The sequence below is a fragment of the Garra rufa genome, chromosome 25 (assembly GCF_049309525.1).
Source record: "Garra rufa chromosome 25, GarRuf1.0, whole genome shotgun sequence".
In the NCBI taxonomy this organism is placed as follows: domain Eukaryota; kingdom Metazoa; phylum Chordata; class Actinopteri; order Cypriniformes; family Cyprinidae; genus Garra; species Garra rufa.
Genome location: NC_133385.1, coordinates 11,547,565 through 11,565,374, shown reverse-complemented (window position 1 = coordinate 11,565,374; position 17,810 = coordinate 11,547,565). Strand labels below are relative to the sequence as shown.

At 41.4% G+C, this 17,810-nt stretch overlaps 1 protein-coding gene across 1 annotated transcript in view; it reads right to left on the bottom strand.

Moving 5' to 3' along the window:
• Positions 1-34: 34 nt before the first annotated feature.
• LOC141301330 (uncharacterized) overlaps positions 35-17,810 on the bottom strand; it is a 36,352-nt gene continuing 18,576 nt past the window's right edge. Inside the window, exons 19-40 of the mRNA XM_073831576.1 lie at positions 9,715-9,857; positions 9,131-9,269; positions 8,888-8,992; positions 8,565-8,744; positions 8,146-8,385; positions 7,893-8,049; positions 7,607-7,735; positions 7,282-7,429; positions 7,125-7,168; positions 6,944-7,013; positions 6,676-6,824; positions 6,478-6,569; positions 5,773-6,340; positions 5,575-5,666; positions 5,068-5,437; positions 3,917-4,961; positions 3,585-3,857; positions 3,183-3,449; positions 2,058-2,759; positions 1,612-1,922; positions 105-1,559; positions 35-42 (exon numbers count right to left, since the gene is read on the bottom strand). Coding sequence (XP_073687677.1) covers positions 35-42; positions 105-1,559; positions 1,612-1,922; positions 2,058-2,759; positions 3,183-3,449; positions 3,585-3,857; positions 3,917-4,961; positions 5,068-5,437; positions 5,575-5,666; positions 5,773-6,340; positions 6,478-6,569; positions 6,676-6,824; positions 6,944-7,013; positions 7,125-7,168; positions 7,282-7,429; positions 7,607-7,735; positions 7,893-8,049; positions 8,146-8,385; positions 8,565-8,744; positions 8,888-8,992; positions 9,131-9,269; positions 9,715-9,857 — 6,687 coding nt within the window. The remainder of the gene's footprint in view (positions 43-104; positions 1,560-1,611; positions 1,923-2,057; positions 2,760-3,182; positions 3,450-3,584; positions 3,858-3,916; positions 4,962-5,067; positions 5,438-5,574; positions 5,667-5,772; positions 6,341-6,477; positions 6,570-6,675; positions 6,825-6,943; positions 7,014-7,124; positions 7,169-7,281; positions 7,430-7,606; positions 7,736-7,892; positions 8,050-8,145; positions 8,386-8,564; positions 8,745-8,887; positions 8,993-9,130; positions 9,270-9,714; positions 9,858-17,810) is intronic.

Sequence of the window (17,810 nt, the reverse complement as noted above, 5' to 3'; positions counted from 1 at the left end):
AGGTGTAGATGTAAATGGTGTAGAAACAGTTGTTTTAACTATCTGTGGAACCCATGGAGCAATTGTAGTACGTGTTGAAGTAGGTGTTGTGCCAGTAGTTGTACTAGTTGTAGATGGTATTTCTGTTGATGTAGATGGTGTAGGAGTACTGTTAGTAGTTGAGGTGGTTGTAACTGTTGAAGTAGGTGTTTTGCCAGTAGTTGATGTAGGTGTAGATGGTATTTCTGTTGATGTAGATGGTGTAGGAGTAGTGGTAGTAGTTGAGGTGGAAGTAAATGTTGAAGTAGGTGCTGTGCCAGTAGTTGATGTAGGTGTAGATAGTATTTCTGTTGACGTAGATGGTGTAGGAGTAGTGGTAGTAGTTGAGGTGGTTGTAACTGTTGAAGTAGGTGTTGTGCCAGTAGTCGATGTAGGTGTAGATGGTTTTTCTGTTAACGTAGATGGCGTAGGAGTAGCAGTGGTAATAGTTGAGGTGGTTGTAACTGTTGAAGTAGGTGTTGTGCCAGTAGTTGATGTAGGTGTAGATGGTATTTCTGTTGACGTAGATGGTGTAGGAGTAGTAGTGGTAATAGTTGAGGTGGTTGTTACTGTTGAAGTAGGTGTTGTGCCAGCAGTTGTACTAGTTGTAGATGGTATTTCTGTTGATGTAGATGGTGTAGGAGTAGTGGTAATAGTTGAGGTGGTTGTAACTGTTGAAGTAGGTGTTGTGCCAGTAGTTGTACTAGTTGTAGATGGTATTTCTGTTGATGTAGATGGTGTAGGAGTAGTGGTAGTAGTTGAGGTGGTAGTAAATGTTGAAGTAGGTGCTGTGCCAGTAGTTGATGTAGGTGTAGATAGTATTTCTGTTGAAGTAGATGGTGTAGGAGTAGTGGTAGTAGTTGAGGTGGTTGTAACTGTTGAAGTAGGTGTTGTGCCAGTAGTTGATGCAGGTGTAGATGGTATTTCTGTTGACGTAGATGGTGTAGGAGTAGTAGTGGTAATAGTTGAGGTGGTTGTAACTGTTGAAGTAGGTGTTGTGCCAGTAGTTGTACTAGTTGTAGATGGTATTTCTGTTGATGTTGATGGTGTAGGAGTAGTGGAAATAGTTGAGGTGGTTGTAACTGTTGAAGTAGGTGTTGTGCCAGTAGTTGTACTAGTTGTAGATGGTATTTCTGTTGATGTAGATGGTGTAGGAGTAGTGGTAGTAGTTGAGGTGGTAGTAAATGTTGAAGTACGTGCTGTGCCAGTAGTTGATGTAGGTGTAGATAGTATTTCTGTTGACGTAGATGGTGTAGGAGTAGTGGTAATAGTTGAGGTGGTAGTAAATGTTGAAGTAGGTGCTGTGCCAGTAGTTGATGTAGGTGTAGATAGTATTTCTGTTGACGTAGATGGTGTAGGAGTAGTGGTAGTAGTTGAAATGGTTGTAACTGTTGAAGTAGGTGTTGTGCCAGTAGTTGATGTAGGTGTAGATGGTATTTCTGTTAACGTAGATGGTGTAGGAGTAGTGGTAGTAGTTGAAGTGGTTGTAACTGTTGAAGTAGGTGTTGTGCCAGTAGTTGATGTAGGTGTAGATGGTATTTCTGTTGACGTAGATGGTGTAGGAGTAGTGGTAGTAGTTGAAGTGGTTGTAACTGTTGAAGTAGGTGTTGTGCCAGTAGTTGATGTAGGTGTAGATGGTATTTCTGTTAACGTAGATGGCGTAGGAGTAGTGGTAATAGTTGAGGTGGTTGTAACTGTTGAAGTAGGTGTTGTGCCAGTAGTTGATGCAGGTGTAGATGTTATTTCTGTTAACGTAGATGGCGTAGGAGTAGCAGTGGTAATAGTTGAGGTGGTTGTAACTGTTGAAGTAGGTGTTGTGCCAGTAGATGATGTAGGTGTAGATGGTATTTCTGTTGACGTAGATGGTGTAGGAGTAGTAGTGGTAATAGTTGAGGTGGTTGTAACTGTTGAAGTAGGTGTTGTGCCAGTAGTTGTACTAGTTGTAGATGGTATTTCTGTTGATGTTGATGGTGTAGGAGTAGTGGAAATAGTTGAGGTGGTTGTAACTGTTGAAGTAGGTGTTGTGCCAGTAGTTGTACTAGTTGTAGATGGTATTTCTGTTGATGTAGATGGTGTAGGAGTAGTGGTAGTAGTTGAGGTGGTAGTAAATGTTGAAGTACGTGCTGTGCCAGTAGTTGATGTAGGTGTAGATAGTATTTCTGTTGACGTAGATGGTGTAGGAGTAGTGGTAATAGTTGAGGTGGTAGTAAATGTTGAAGTAGGTGCTGTGCCAGTAGTTGATGTAGGTGTAGATAGTATTTCTGTTGACGTAGATGGTGTAGGAGTAGTGGTAGTAGTTGAAGTGGTTGTAACTGTTGAAGTAGGTGTTGTGCCAGTAGTTGATGTAGGTGTAGATGGTATTTCTGTTAACGTAGATGGCGTAGGAGTAGTGGTAATAGTTGAGGTGGTTGTAACTGTTGAAGTAGGTGTTGTGCCAGTAGTTGATGTAGGTGTAGATGGTATTTCTGTTGATGTAGATGGTGTAGGAGTAGTAGTGGTAATAGTTGAGGTGGATGTAACTGCTGAAGTAGGTGTTGTGCCAGTAGTTAATGTAGGTGTTGATGGTATTTCTATTGAGGTAGATGGCGTAGGAGTAGTAGTGGTAATAGTTGAGGTGGTCGTAACTGTTGAAGTTAGTGTTGTGCCAGTTGTTGATGTAGGTGTAGATGGTATTTCTGTTGACGTAGATGGCATAGGAGTAGATGTAGTTGAGGGGGTTGTTAAAGTCGAAGTAGGTGTTGCTGAAATTGTTACCGTAGAGGTTGGCATAGGTGTTGTATTGACACAACAGAAGACCCTAATTTCATAGTCAAAGCATTTTAAAGGGGGTTCAGTCTGTTCTTTCTTTTTGCACATTAAACCACTGGAAACATTACACTGGACAACTTGTTTGGATGCTTCGATTAAAGCATCAAATGGTATATTTTTCATCACCACATTCCTACATTCAATTTTTCTTGGCTTTTCACAGATAGTTTTTCCACTCTTCTTGATGTTTTCATATGTCTCATTGTCATCATCTCCTCCTGATTCAGAATTAATCCATTCAGACCACTCACCATTTGCACAAGGTATTTCTGTTGACGAAGATGGCATAGGAGTAGTAGTGCTAATAGTTGAGGTGGTTGTAACTGTTGAAGTAGGTGTTGTGCCAGTAGTTGTACTAGTTGTAGATGGTATTTCTGTTGATGTAGATGGTGTAGGAGTAATGGTAGTAGTTGAGGTGGTTGTAACTGTTGAAGTAGGTGTTGTGCCAGTAGTTGTAGATGGTATTTCTGTTGATGTAGATGGTGTAGGAGTAGTGGTAGTAGTTGAGGTGGTAGTAAATGTTGAAGTAGGTGCTGTGCCAGTAGTTGATGTAGGTGTAGATGGTATTTCTGTTGACGTAGATGGTGTAGGAGTAGTAGTGGTAATAGTTGAGGTGGTTGTAACTGTTGAAGTAGGTGTTGTGCCAGTAGTTGTACTAGTTGTAGATGGTATTTCTGTTGATGTTGATGGTGTAGGAGTAGTGGAAATAGTTGAGGTGGTTGTAACTGTTGAAGTAGGTGTTGTGCCAGTAGTTGTACTAGTTGTAGATGGTATTTCTGTTGATGTAGATGGTGTAGGAGTAGTGGTAGTAGTTGAGGTGGTAGTAAATGTTGAAGTAGGTGCTGTGCCAGTAGTTGATGTAGGTGTAGATAGTATTTCTGTTGACGTAGATGGTGTAGGAGTAGTGGTAATAGTTGAGGTGGTAGTAAATGTTGAAGTAGGTGCTGTGCCAGTAGTTGATGTAGGTGTAGATAGTATTTCTGTTGACGTAGATGGTGTAGGAGTAGTGGTAGTAGTTGAAATGGTTGTAACTGTTGAAGTAGGTGTTGTGCCAGTAGTTGATGTAGGTGTAGATGGTATTTCTGTTAACGTAGATGGTGTAGGAGTAGTGGTAGTAGTTGAAGTGGTTGTAACTGTTGAAGTAGGTGTTGTGCCAGTAGTTGTACTAGTTGTAGATGGTATTTCTGTTGATGTAGATGGTGTAGGAGTAATGGTAGTAGTTGAGGTGGTTGTAACTGTTGAAGTAGGTGTTGTGCCAGTAGTTGTAGATGGTATTTCTGTTGATGTAGATGGTGTAGGAGTAGTGGTAGTAGTTGAGGTGGTAGTAAATGTTGAAGTAGGTGCTGTGCCAGTAGTTGATGTAGGTGTAGATAGTATTTCTGTTGACGTAGATGGTGTAGGAGTAGTGGTAGTAGTTGAGGTGGTTGTAACTGTTGAAGTAGGTGTTGTGCCAGTAGTTGATGTAGGTGTAGATGGTATTTCTGTTGACGTAGATGGTGTAGGAGTAGTAGTGGTAATAGTTGAGGTGGTTGTAACTGTTGAAGTAGGTGTTGTGCCAGTAGTTGTACTAGTTGTAGATGGTATTTCTGTTGATGGTGTAGGAGTAGTGGAAATAGTTGAGGTGGTTGTAACTGTTGAAGTAGGTGTTGTGCCAGTAGTTGTACTAGTTGTAGATGGTATTTCTGTTGATGTAGATGGTGTAGGAGTAGTGGTAGTAGTTGAAGTGGTTGTAACAGTTGAAGTAGGTGTTGTGCCAGTTGTTGATTTAGGTGTAGATGGTATTTCTGTTGACATAGATGGCGTAGGAGTAGATGTAGTTGAGGTGGTTGTTAAAGTCGAAGTAGGTGTTGCTGAAATTGTTACCGTAGAGGTTGGCATAGGTGTTGTATTGACACAACAGAAGACCCTAATTTCATAGTCAAAGCATTTTAAAGGGGGTTCAGTCTGTTCTTTCTTTTTGCACATTAAACCACTGGAAACATTACACTGGACAACTTGTTTGGATGCTTCGATAAAAGCATCAAATGGTATATTTTTCATCACCACATTCCTACATTCAATTTTTCTTGGCTTTTCACAGATAGTTTTTCCAGTCTTCTTGATGTTTTCATATGTCTCATTGTCATCATCTCCTCCTGATTCAGAATTAATCCATTCAGACCACTCACCATTTGCACAAGGTATTTCTGTTGACGAAGATGGCATAGGAGTAGTAGTGTTAATAGTTGAGGTGGTTGTAACTGTTGAAGTAGGTGTTGTGCCAGTAGTTGATGTAGGTGTAGATGGTATTTCTGTTGACGTAGATGGCGTAGGAGTAGTAATAGTTGAGGTGGTTGTAACTGTTGAAGTAGGTGTTGTGCCAGTAGTTGATGTAGGTGTAGATGGTATTTCTGTTGACGTAGATGGTGTAGGAGTAGTAATAGTTGAGGTGGTTGTAACTGTTGAAGTAGGTGTTGTGCCAGTAGTTGATGTAGGTGTAGAGTGTATTTCTGTTGACATAGATGGCGTAGGAGTAGATGTAGTTGAGGTGGTTGTTAAAGTCGAAGTAGGTGTTGCTGAAATTGTTACCGTAGAGGTTGGAATAGGTGTTGTGTTGACACAACAGAAGACCCTAATTTCATAGTCAAAGCATTTTAAAGGGGGTTCAGTCTGTTCTTTCTTTTTGCACATTAAACCACTGGAAACATTACACTGGACAACTTGTTTGGATGCTTCGATAAAAGCATCAAATGGTATATTTTTCATCACCACATTCCTACATTCAATTTTTCTTGGCTTTTCACAGATAGTTTTTCCAGTCTTCTTGATGTTTTCATATGTCTCATTGTCATCATCTCCTCCTGATTCAGAATTAATCCATTCAGACCACTCACCATTTGCACAAGGTATTTCTGTTGACGAAGATGGCATAGGAGTAGTAGTGCTAATAGTTGAGGTGGTTGTAACTGTTGAAGTAGGTGTTGTGCCAGTAGTTGATGTAGGTGTAGATGGTATTTCTGTTGACGTAGATGGCGTAGGAGTAGTAATAGTTGAGGTGGTTGTAACTGTTGAAGTAGGTGTTGTGCCAGTAGTTGATGTAGGTGTAGATGGTATTTCTGTTGACGTAGATGGCGTAGGAGTAGTAATAGTTGAGGTGGTTGTAACTGTTGAAGTAGGTGTTGTGCCAGTAGTTGATGTAGGTGTAGATGGTATTTCTGTTGACGTAGATGGCGTAGGAGTAGTAATAGTTGAGGTGGTTGTAACTGTTGAAGTAGGTGTTGTGCCAGTAGTTGATGTAGGTGTAGATGGTATTTCTGTTGACGTAGATGGCGTAGGAGTAGTAATAGTTGAGGTGGTTGTAACTGTTGAAGTAGGTGTTGTGCCAGTAGTTGATGTAGGTGTAGAGTGTATTTCTGTTGACGTAGATGGCGTAAGAGTAGATGTAGTTGAGGTGGTTGTTAAAGTCGAAGTAGGTGTTGCTGAAATTGTTACCGTAGAGGTTGGAATAGGTGTTGTATTGACACAACAGAAGACCCTAATTTCATAGTCAAAGCATTTTAAAGGGGGTTCAGTCTGTTCTTTCTTTTTGCACATTAAACCACTGGAAACATTACACTGGACAACTTGTTTGGATGCTTCGATAAAAGCATCAAATGGTATATTTCTCATCACCACATTCCTACATTCAATTTTTCTTGGCTTTTCACAGATAGTTTTTCCACTCTTCTTGATGTTTTCATATGTCTCATTGTCATCATCTCCTCCTGATTCAGAATTAATCCATTCAGACCACTCACCATTTGCACAAGGTATTTCTGTTGACGAAGATGGCATAGGAGTAGTAGTGCTAATAGTTGAGGTGGTTGTAACTGTTGAAGTAGGTGTTGTGCCAGTAGTTGATGTAGGTGTAGATGGTATTTCTGTTGACGTAGATGGCGTAGGAGTAGTAATAGCTGAGGTGGTTGTAACTGTTGAAGTAGGTGTTGTGCCAGTAGTTGATGTAGGTGTAGATGGTATTTCTGTTGACGTAGATGTCGTAGGAGTAGTAGTGGTAATAGTTGAGGTGGTTGTAAATGTTGAAAATGTTGTGCAAGGTTCTTTTGTTGTTATTAATGTACCATTTATGCAAACTTTGCACATTCCCATGTGATCCGGTTTGTAAATGATGTCTTTGTCAGCATATTCTTTTCCACCATAGTAACAGCATTCTACATGATGCAAAACAACATATTTTTGCTTATCATTAATGTTAAGATAAATAAGGGGAAAAACAACAAACAAAAACAAATTGGATTTTCTGTGCTCAATATTTTACTTACCAGGTTTTTGGAAACATTGTGTATTGCAAAGTTCATTACAGATGCTGTAAAAGGAATGTCATACATTAGGTAATTTGTATCAAAAATACTGGTGGAGGAAATACCCACAGATTAATATAGTATATATAGTATGTCATAGCTACATCATGGTCCATACCACTCATGACATGACTTATCAGTTGGTATTTTCTCTCCAGGCTTGTACTGCGTTCCATTGACATAGCATCCGACACAGCAGTCCTTTACACATTTTTGACTTTGCTCATCAAAAATAGGCTTGTCTATTGGGCATTTTGGATAACATCCTGCACAATAAAAATCAATAAAAAAATTACATAAATGAGATATATACATATATATATATATATATAGATCCATAAATATTTCTAAATGTCCTTACTGGCAACTATGGCTCCTTAACTTGTCAATAATGAAAAAACTTTATATACATTATCCAACGAAACCAGTCTTCAACAACTCACCTTCTAGGTGGGGTAAAGTGTTATTACAGATATCATCAGAGTTGCGACATGTTTTGTAGCAAGGCGTATGACAAGGACTGTAATGCCATGTGCATTCTTCTGGTGTATTGTAATAGTCACAGTACACAGCTGATAAGGAACAGTAACAACAAAAACAAAAAACAAAAATACGAATTAACGAAGCAATGGCTTTTTCTGTGAAAGCACAATGGCTGAATATTTGGAATCTGCAATCACATTCAAATATTACAGATTTAGGATGTGCACAAGAATTAAAGATGCTTACGGCAGATATTAGGTGTTCTCCAGTCTACACAAACACCTGATCTATTGCAGGCTTGAGCATAAGCTGCAACAGCTGTACAGAAGCACTCACAGTCTCCACCTGTGTCACATGCACACGAGTCCCTTACACAGTTCTCATAATATGGGTTTGGATCCACCTGTGGGAACATGTATTTTCATCCTTTATGATGCATTCTTGTATACCACATTATAGGAAACTTCATTTATTGACTCAAAATGTTTTCCATTTGTACCTTGTTATGGCAGTCTTTAAATGTAACATCCTTTATGATGCTACATTCTCTTTGTGCCCATGTCACTCGATTGGGGGTTTCAAAGCATGGGTCAAAGTCTGGATCAGCATCAGGGCAGGTGCCGAACACTTTCCAGCTGTCCACAAACTCCATTATATCTGTGGTTTGCAAACTGCCTTGAGTAGTAAAGTCATCTATTCCATTGCCATTGAAATTTCCACATAGTCCACAAACACCTTTCTGTGAAAATACAAAGATCACATTAGCTCATTCTACTAAGTTGTAATTTTACCTCTGGAGATCATTCACCAATATAATATTAATGTCTTCTCTGTTACAATAAATACTAACCTAATGTTATTATTATTTTGCAGTATGTAAGTGGATCTAATTCTATATTATGCCTTAATTCGTCTCACCATGTGCTGAGGTTGTAGAATGATGTGGACGGTTGTTTTGCGGTCCCACAAAACTGTCAGTCCAATCTCAGCATCAATGACAAGGTACATCCCAATGTTTCTCTCATTGTACTTGATTTGTGGACCACTCCCAATATCAGTGGCTTTTACAATCTTATCAGAAAGCTCCAGCTTAGTTCTCTAAGAGTGTGTAAAAGAAATAATAATAAAAAAAACAATTTCATAATTAATTGATGATGCTGTCTGATACATATTAAAGACATTGAATGAAACTTGTGTTATTCAAGTTTGATCAGCTAGATGTCATAGGAACCCAATCTTACCCCCAAAAGGATAATAACAGCCTTTGAGCATGTTGTTCCTGTTGTTCCACAAGGAATATTCTCAGTGATTACATGAAAAACTCCCATCTTATTTCCACATTTGTCCTTAAAAACAAAAGAATGTTACTTTACAAACAACATCTGCTATCTCCTAAATAAATTGGTTTATTGTTTAAAAAAAGGTTTATACTAAATTCTGTGGTGTCACTAATGATAGTGACAAAAGTTCTTGTCTGGTGGTACCTGAGCAGCTGTATAACTGCACTCTCCCCTGAAGCCAAATCTCTGCTGGTCAAAAGTTTTATAATGTCCGCTTCCATATATTGTGCAGACGCCTGGACAGATGTGTTCTGTGCATGTCCAATTTCCCTGTTGACAAGTGCTGTAAACAAAGTAATACAGAAAGTGGGCTTGAATCCATATGATTCCACAGTATTGAATGTTTTAAAAAGCCAACTAGAAAACTGACTTCTTTCAGGATTACATGCGTCTAGTAGATACTTTTGTGTTTTAAATGCTTTTATCCAAAGCGACCTACATTAAATTCAAGGTATACATTTTATCATATTTATTTCATAATATATTCTATGGTAATAAACCGACAACCTTTTGGTTTTTATTATTTAAGTAACAAGAATGCCCAGACTCCAGGAGGGGAGTGCAAATACGCACTACTAAATTTAAGGGGTAAATGTAGATTATTTTATGTAATAGACACTGAGATTTTAACAGAATTATCTAGGTGTAGATTCTTTGTGGGTCTAGAATAATGGTATATGTAACTTTACAAAAAGTGAATAATATGGAAAAGGCTGTAGCTTACACACCAGTTATTGCAGTCTACGGTTATCTCAGTCCCTGGTGCATAAAACTGTCCATTGTGAGGACATGGACAGTCATAAGGTTTAACACAGTTTCCTCTGCCATCATCCAGTAGACCTGCTGGACACTGGCAGCCAGATTCACAGTCCTGTGAGAACTGTGGGTATGGGTGGAAGAGGAATATCAGGTACAGCAGGGAAGCAGCAAGAGAAAAAGATGAAAAAAAAAGAGTTAATATCTGAAAAGAATCCAGAGCATCCACACTTAAAAAGCATTTCATAACCAGAAAAAAAAAAAAAAAAGTTTACTGGCACTTTCCACAAATAAAGAGTAACTGAATTTAATATGATTTCTGTTTAGTTTCTGTTTTAAGTTCAAAATGTTTGTTTTGGATTTCAAAATCCACATTTAGTCTAAATACAGTTTAAAAACAGGTATGTGTTTTTTAAGGGTTCAAGTGGAATGTAATGTAAGGACATTTTTAGGGTTTTAAGTATACTGTAAAAAATAACCTATAGAATCTTCCCAATTAAATTGAGGTTACAATTTGCACTCAGTTTGATTGGGTAGATTCTATCCTATATATTTGAGTAAAAAATGCCTAAATTTAACAGCTATGGCTAACTTAAAAAAAAGTAGGTAAAGTCTAAGTAATATTTTTGAATACACTTCACAACTAATTAGCTGTTACAATCACCAGCTGAAGTGCCCATGAACTCCTGTAGAGGGCACTCCAGCCCGGACTCTGTGCTCTCAACCTACCATGTGTGTCTCGTTCTGATTGGTTTCGCTGTTTCATGTGTCAGTTTCCTATATGTTGGTTTTGTCATGTGACCCCTTATGTTTGGTATATAAAAGCCACTCCTTTGCCCCTCTGTTTTGCTGATCGTTGTTTAGCCTTACTTGTTCCTGAGTTTCCCTGTGTTTTTGATCTTGGACTGTTTCTGTGTTTGTTGAACCTTGCTGCCAGCCCTGACCTTTTAGCCTGTTTTCTAGATTTCTCTCTCGGATTACCCTGTTTGTTCCCGTTTGCTGGTATTGACCCCTGCCTGTCTTTTAATAAAGCTTACATATGGATCCACACTTCAGTATCCAGACCCCTTCTGTGACATTAGCTATAAAAATTGAGTAATATTAACTTTATTTTAGTAGGCAACAGTTCATGTAATAAATTATTATTTATAATAATTAGCCAATATGAATAATTACACATTATTTACAGGGCTGCCAACTTTTGAGTTCAGCTTGGAGTGAGAATTCCCACAGCAGTCTCTGTAGGGGGGTCCAGGGGCATGCTCCCCCGTAAGAAAATTTTGTACATTTAACAGTTAAATTCATCTATCTGGTGCACTTTAAGAGTTCACAATTAAGAGCTTCAATGCAGTTTCAGTGTGCAAACTAAACAAAGAAAAAAGCTGGTCAATTGACTTGATATTGAGGTTTAAAGGGGACTCAATCCTCTTTTTAGTTGTGATATGGTGAAAAAAGAATGATAATAATAACAATAATTTTATATTATTATTCTAACCACAGTAATATTGAAAACAAGTATGTAAAGTAAATAAAAATAAAGTAAATAAAAACCGGTATGTTATTTTACCTTTTTCTACAGTAGGGGAATTACAATACTTTTGTTGTAATTTCTACACATGCAAGCAGGCCCTAAAACCTTTTGCCATATTTGCCATTTTAATCATGATACAAACAAATTTTTTTGGTGATTTGAGAAAATTTACCAGCCATAATTTTTTTCCTGGCCATGAAACTGTTTTTGAAGAGTTGGTATTGATGTAACAACTAAACATTTTTAATAAAAAAAATAAAAATAATAATAATAATTATAAACTGAAAATTAGAACTAAACAATGCATTTTAATCTCGATACAAACATGTACAAAGATGCTACACACATGTTCGCATGAGCAGTTTTTTAAATTTAAAATTGATTTTATCATTTACACATTTGAAGGAAAAACAGCATTGTCTGACTTCAGCATTGTGACTATATTGGTTATTTTTATATATATATATATAAAAAAATGTCATACTGTGTTTTTATCATAAAATGATGTAAAGTAACTGTTGCAGTGCTGCAAAGCTGTTAACTTTTTACTACAACAAGAAAAGCAATGTACAGTAAAAGAATTTCAATATTTAGTTTAGTTTTTATAAATAACTGCAACCGCATTTAAAAAAATTGTCTAGGTTACGTATGTAAACCTGGTTCCCTGAGGACAGGGAACAAGACGCCTGGTGGACACTATGGGAACTGCCTTCGGTGTGACCGGTTCTGAAGCTCTAGTAGAAACACGACAATGAACTTTGACATTGGCCGGCGCCAGCCTATGACATCATCACAAGGCGCCTACCAGTATAAAAGGGGCGCTTGTGAATACATCAACCATCTTTTTGTCTGACGGAGACGTAAGTGGGGCCCGAAGCATGGCTACGAGACGCAGCGTAACCAGGGTTACATACGTAACCTAGACGTTCCCTTCCGGAGGGAACTCTACGCTGCGTCCTGGTGGACACTATGGGAACATCAATACCAACGCTGCCATGCTGAGGAGTAAGTGAACAACTGATTGATTCAGGAGTCAAGAAGGAACATCACCCCCCACTACCAGCGAGAATCGCTTAGGCCAACGTCACGGCTAGCTCGGCTACCCAAGCACGGAACTCCTAGAAGTGGAGGCCTGATTCTTCTAAGCGAGAGTAGGCCTAACTACACTCACCGCTACAGAAAGTATTCACCTAGGCCTAGGCCTATTCACCTAGGCCTACTCTTACGCTTACCACTAAGTCTTCATACTAAGCGGGGGTTCTGAAGAGCAGTAGGCTCCAGAAAGACTCTCTAAACGAGAGGAAGCCTGGCAACACTCTGTGCTTGCGGGGAACTCTGGGAGTGGAGGTCCGAGACCTAACTACACTCAACACTGGAGGTGATTCATGAGGCTCCAAGAACCTAAGCAACAGAACCACCTAAGTGGAGTTTCTCAGGAGAGTGGAGGCTTCAACAAGGAGACTCTCTAGATGAGAGGAAGCCTAGCGACACTCAATCCTATAAATAGTCCTGTCTGGAGTGGAATTGGAAAAACCCAGGGGTTTTTAGAACCAACTATAGAATGGCAACGGAGCAGTACTGCGTAACCCATACCATACAGGATTTTAGAAAAGAACCCTACACTTAGGAGGGGATCTTTACCACTCATGTGGATTTCAGAAAGTGCCCAAAGACTTGCGTCTGCACTTACCACTCTACGTGGGTTTTAGGGAGTGCTCAAAGCTTCACGTGAGTACTTACCACTATCGTGGATTTGAGGAGGTGCCCAGAGCATAGCGAGGGAAAACACCATATATTATTTCAGGCGGCAGCAAAGCCTGGAAGCGGAGCTTTGGAAAGCTCTTCAAGAGTGGAGGTCTCAAATAATACCCCTCTAGTGAGGGGAAACCTGCTACACTCACGCTAGAAGCGGAGCTTCTGGAGAACGGAGGCTTCATAGAAGACTCTCTAAAATGAGAGGAAACCTGACAACGCTCAATCCACCGGCTCTTAGGAGTGGAGGTCTCAAATAACCCTTCAGTGAGGGGAGACCTGGCTACACTCACGCTTGAAAGTACTGGAAGCAGAGCTTCTGGAGAACGGATGCTTCATAGAAGACTCTCTATAGTGAGAGGAAGCCTGATAACGCTCAATCCTACGAGAAGCTCTTAAGAGTGGAGGTCTCAAACATCAACCCTTTTGTGAGGGGAGACCTGACTACACTCACGCTTGTAAGTACAGAAGAGGACCTTCTGGAGAACGGAGGCTTCATAGAAGACTCTCTAAAATGAGAGGAAACCTGGCAACGTTCAATCCACTAGCTCTTAGGAGTGGAGGTATCAAACTTCAACCCTTCGGTGAGGGGAGACCTGGCTACACTCACGCTTGAAAGTACTGGAAGCGGAGCTTCTGGAGAACGGAGGCTTCTTAGAAGACTCTCTGTAATGAGAGGAAACCTGACAACGCTCAATCCTACGGGAAGCTCTTAAGAGTGGAGGCCTCAGTATAATCACCCTCGGTGAGGGGAGACCTGGCTACACTCAACGCTTTTTGGGAATAACAAGACTCACAGCAGGGCTCGCATGCTGAAAGCAGGGCTCTGTAGAGTGGAGGCTTCGAAATGAATCTCTAAAGAGAGAAAAAGCCTGACGACACTCTGTCTTGGTGAGTGGTAGTATTAGCACTCCACCAAGGATAGTTAGCGAGGCCAGGAAGGGGCCTATCAGCTGTCATGACTGTGAGAATGAGCCTAGTAAGTCAAACAACTCTCGCAGAGAGGAGACCCGAAACACCCGAAAAACTGGTAGGAACGGAGAAATACTGCGTAACCCATACCAAACAGGATTTTAGAAAAGAACCCAACCCTTAGGGGGGGAACTTTAGCACTCATGTGGATTTTAGAAAGTGCCCAAAGACTTGCATGTACACTTACCACTTTATGTGGGTTTTTAGGAAGTGCTCAAAGCTTTAAGTGAGTACTAAACCACTACTGTGGGTTTGAGGAGGTACCCAGGCTTTCTAGCGGGGGGAAACCGTATTATAGTTTGGTAGCAGTTTGCTCACAAGAGGCCTAGTATTCCCTAGAGAGAGAAGCTCGAGAGTGGAGGTCTCAAAATGATAACCCTAACTGAGGGGAGACTTGGCTACACTCAACGCTACAAGTACATGAACTCACCCGAGAGTTTACACATAGGACTCTGTAGAGTGGAGGCATCAAAATGAATTTCTAAAGAGAGAAAACCCTAACAACACTCAGCCTTGGCAGAGGGGCTCTTAGCACAATACAAAAATAGTTAGCGAGACCTAACAGGGCCTACCAGTTATATACTGTGAGAATGTACTAGAAGCGGAGCTCTAAGGAGAGCGACGGCTGCAGCTAGATGGTTCTCACAGAGAGAACACATCTAACAGCTCCCAGTCTAAGCCATAGGGAAGACTATGAGAGCAAGATCATCATCAAAACGCCACTAGGCGAGAGGAGACCTAATCAGCAGCACTCAATAGTGGAGGCCTCTGCAGAAAGACTCTCCTATCGAGAGGAATCCTACAACACTCTGACAACGCTCACCGTGGCAGGAAAATCTAGGAGTGGAGGTCTTAAACAACACAACTCACTAACCATGAGGGGAGACCTACTACACTCAACCCCGATTTAGCAATGAGGCTCAGTAAGCCTACATACTAAGCTACCATCTGGACAGAGTTTAAGTGCCTATACAGGTTTCAAAAGTGAACTCTGGAGGTCCAACACAGGGCTTTCGCCAAAGGAAGACCTGCCACAATACGCTTAGTGTAAAAGCGAGGCTCAAAGGAGCCTACAAGCTACTAGAACTGCCCAGTGCTGATAGAACTGAAAAATCGGCCTAAACATGAACCTCTAAAGAGGGGAAATCTCCTCAGCGCAACTCTCAGTGAGAGGAGGCCTGAATAAAAATGCTCATAGGGGGGTTTACTAAACTTTCCTCTTCCTAAAAATTAGAAGCAGAGCCCTGGGGAGCGTAGGCTTCAATGCACTGACTCACACGGAGAGGCAGCCTACAACACTCAACCCTAGGTTGCTTACACTATAGGATGGGTGGAGATCTCACCCAAATCTCCTGGTCTTTACACTCAAATAAGAGCGGAGTCTCTGCCAGACTCTTACCACGGGACGGGGAGTCTGCCACACCCAGTAGGTGTGTAAACATGCATATGCAGGTAGTAATAATAATGTCTAAACCGAGCTCAAAACAGCGGAGGCTTCAAATGAAACTATAATAAGTGAGAAGAAGCCTAACAACGCTTTAACCCCACATGAGTAAGAAACAAATGGAGGTCTCATACACAATCTCACAAACGAGGGGAGACATGGCTACACTTGACACTCAGGGATAGTAGGGCTCAGTTTACGGAGCCCAAACTAAGTCTCACCCAAGCGGAGCTGGTAGACAAACACATACATACATACATATACATATATACACACCCATATATGTCAGTTTTATATACCGGGCCGTCAGATTGAATCATCATCATCTCATCATATCTCAATCTCATCATAGGCCCGGCCCCAGAGTCTTACGAGGGAAAGAGAGCAGGCGGCCGAACGGCCGTGAGGGGAAAGGGAGAGGAGACCTCAGGTACCCGATTCCAGCCTGCCCCTACACCTACGCTGGATCGTCTCCCTGTGATCCTCCTTCCGGTGCCGCGCATCACGTCTCCTCTGAGACCTGCTCCTTCTAGGAAGAGGGCCTCGAGTGGCCACACTAGCCACCTGGCCCTGTCTCTGGTTCTCGGACCAAGATGTGCCAGGCTTTCCCCAGCGTTTGGGTGGGGGGGCGGACCGGCGAGGGATGAAGGACTTGAAAGCCGCTGAGCGCGCCTTCGCCTCCTTGAATTTCTCGACCACCGTCTCAACAGACGTGCCGAACAATTCGGAAGGTGAAACCAGCGCATCGAGGAGAAATCGCTTCTCTTTCTCCCCGATGTCCGCCAGGTTCACCCACAAATGTCTCTCCGTTGCCACCAAAGCAGCCATGGCCCAGCCAACCGCGGTCGCCGTCTGCTTGGTGGCCCTCAGAGAGAGATCAGTGGTGCGGCGCAGCTCAGTCACCTCATCTGGGGAAAGCCCCAAGCCTTGGTCCAGATCCTTCAGTAGATCAGCCTGGTACACCTGCATCACTGCCACTGTGTGCAGGGCGGCACCAGCCTGACCCACTGCCGTGTATGCCCTGCCATTCAGCCGCAAGGTTTCTTTCAGCGGCTTAGATGGCAGGGTTGGAGCCTTCAGTGTCGCGGTCACCCCTGAAGAAAGATAGCTAGCCAGCGTATCCTCCATAGGGGGCATCGAGACATACCAGTGTCCACGCACTCCCTCGACATTAGCATAGTTGACATGCTGATGTCTGTGAATGCGGGCCGAGTATGGCTTGTCCCATGCCTTCTCGACCTCACTATGCAGGTCGGAAAGGAATGGGAGGCTCGTAGGAGGTGGCCTGATATGGCCAGGAAGATATTGCTCAACTAATCTGCCATGAGCTACCTCTTCCTGCGCACGCCGCCACAGCAGGTCTAATCTCGCGGCGGCGCGCTCCATAATGGCCATCAGCTCCTCATATGCGGGGCAGGTGGGCTGAGGGGACTCAGAAGACTCATCTTCGTCCATCTCAACCACTTCCTGCTCGCCCTTGCTAGAAGCCAAAAGAGCACTTGCCAATGGATCCGAGGATGTAAGAGACAATACATCCTCATCCAGCAGCGCACTCTCGTCCCCTGCTGACGGGCGTGAGAGACACACGCCTCTCTCAAACTCGTCAGCGAGCTCCACCTGTGAACCCCAAGATCTCAGCAGATCTTTGGTCACGGGACCAGAGCCGCATGGGTCAGATGAATGTCCCAATTCCCTTGAGAAAAGGGACAAACGAGAGCGGAGCTTTTTAGGTGAAAAGCCCTCACAATGAATATATATTTTGACACAAAAAATTTTTCTGTTGATCTTTTAGTCTGCTGTTCTGAGAAATTATATTTTTCTCATATTCGAAAAAGAATCCTTCATTCATGAGAGATTTATCACTCCTGAAACTTTGCTTTGTCAGACACAGGATATTGCATTTTACGTTTTATTAACCAAACAACAAATATTTCTTCTTTAAACAACTTAATTAATGCATGTACATATGAATCCTCTAAATGGGTCGCTGTGAAGAGCGCTGTTTTTGACAAAGAAAAAATACACTACCATTGAGTAATTTTAACTCAACTATGTTATAGACTAATTATGTAGAGCCTTAAGAATTATAGCAACTTGTGGAAAATGGACATCTGATGTACCATGCCCCCAAATGAACTATATGTGAAAACACCCTAACAATTGTTTAACGCTTGTATAAAATTGACATTTTTACATTTGCAATTGTGCACACATTCATGAAAACAGCTCTCTTGCTCTTGTGATATTGCTTTATGTTATGATATGAGAAGGATCTCAAAAAAGTACTTTTTTGCAATCATATCTTAATGTTTTTAGGCATCTGTATAAATTTTTGTGACTTTTTGACATAATTCCCTATTAAATTCTGA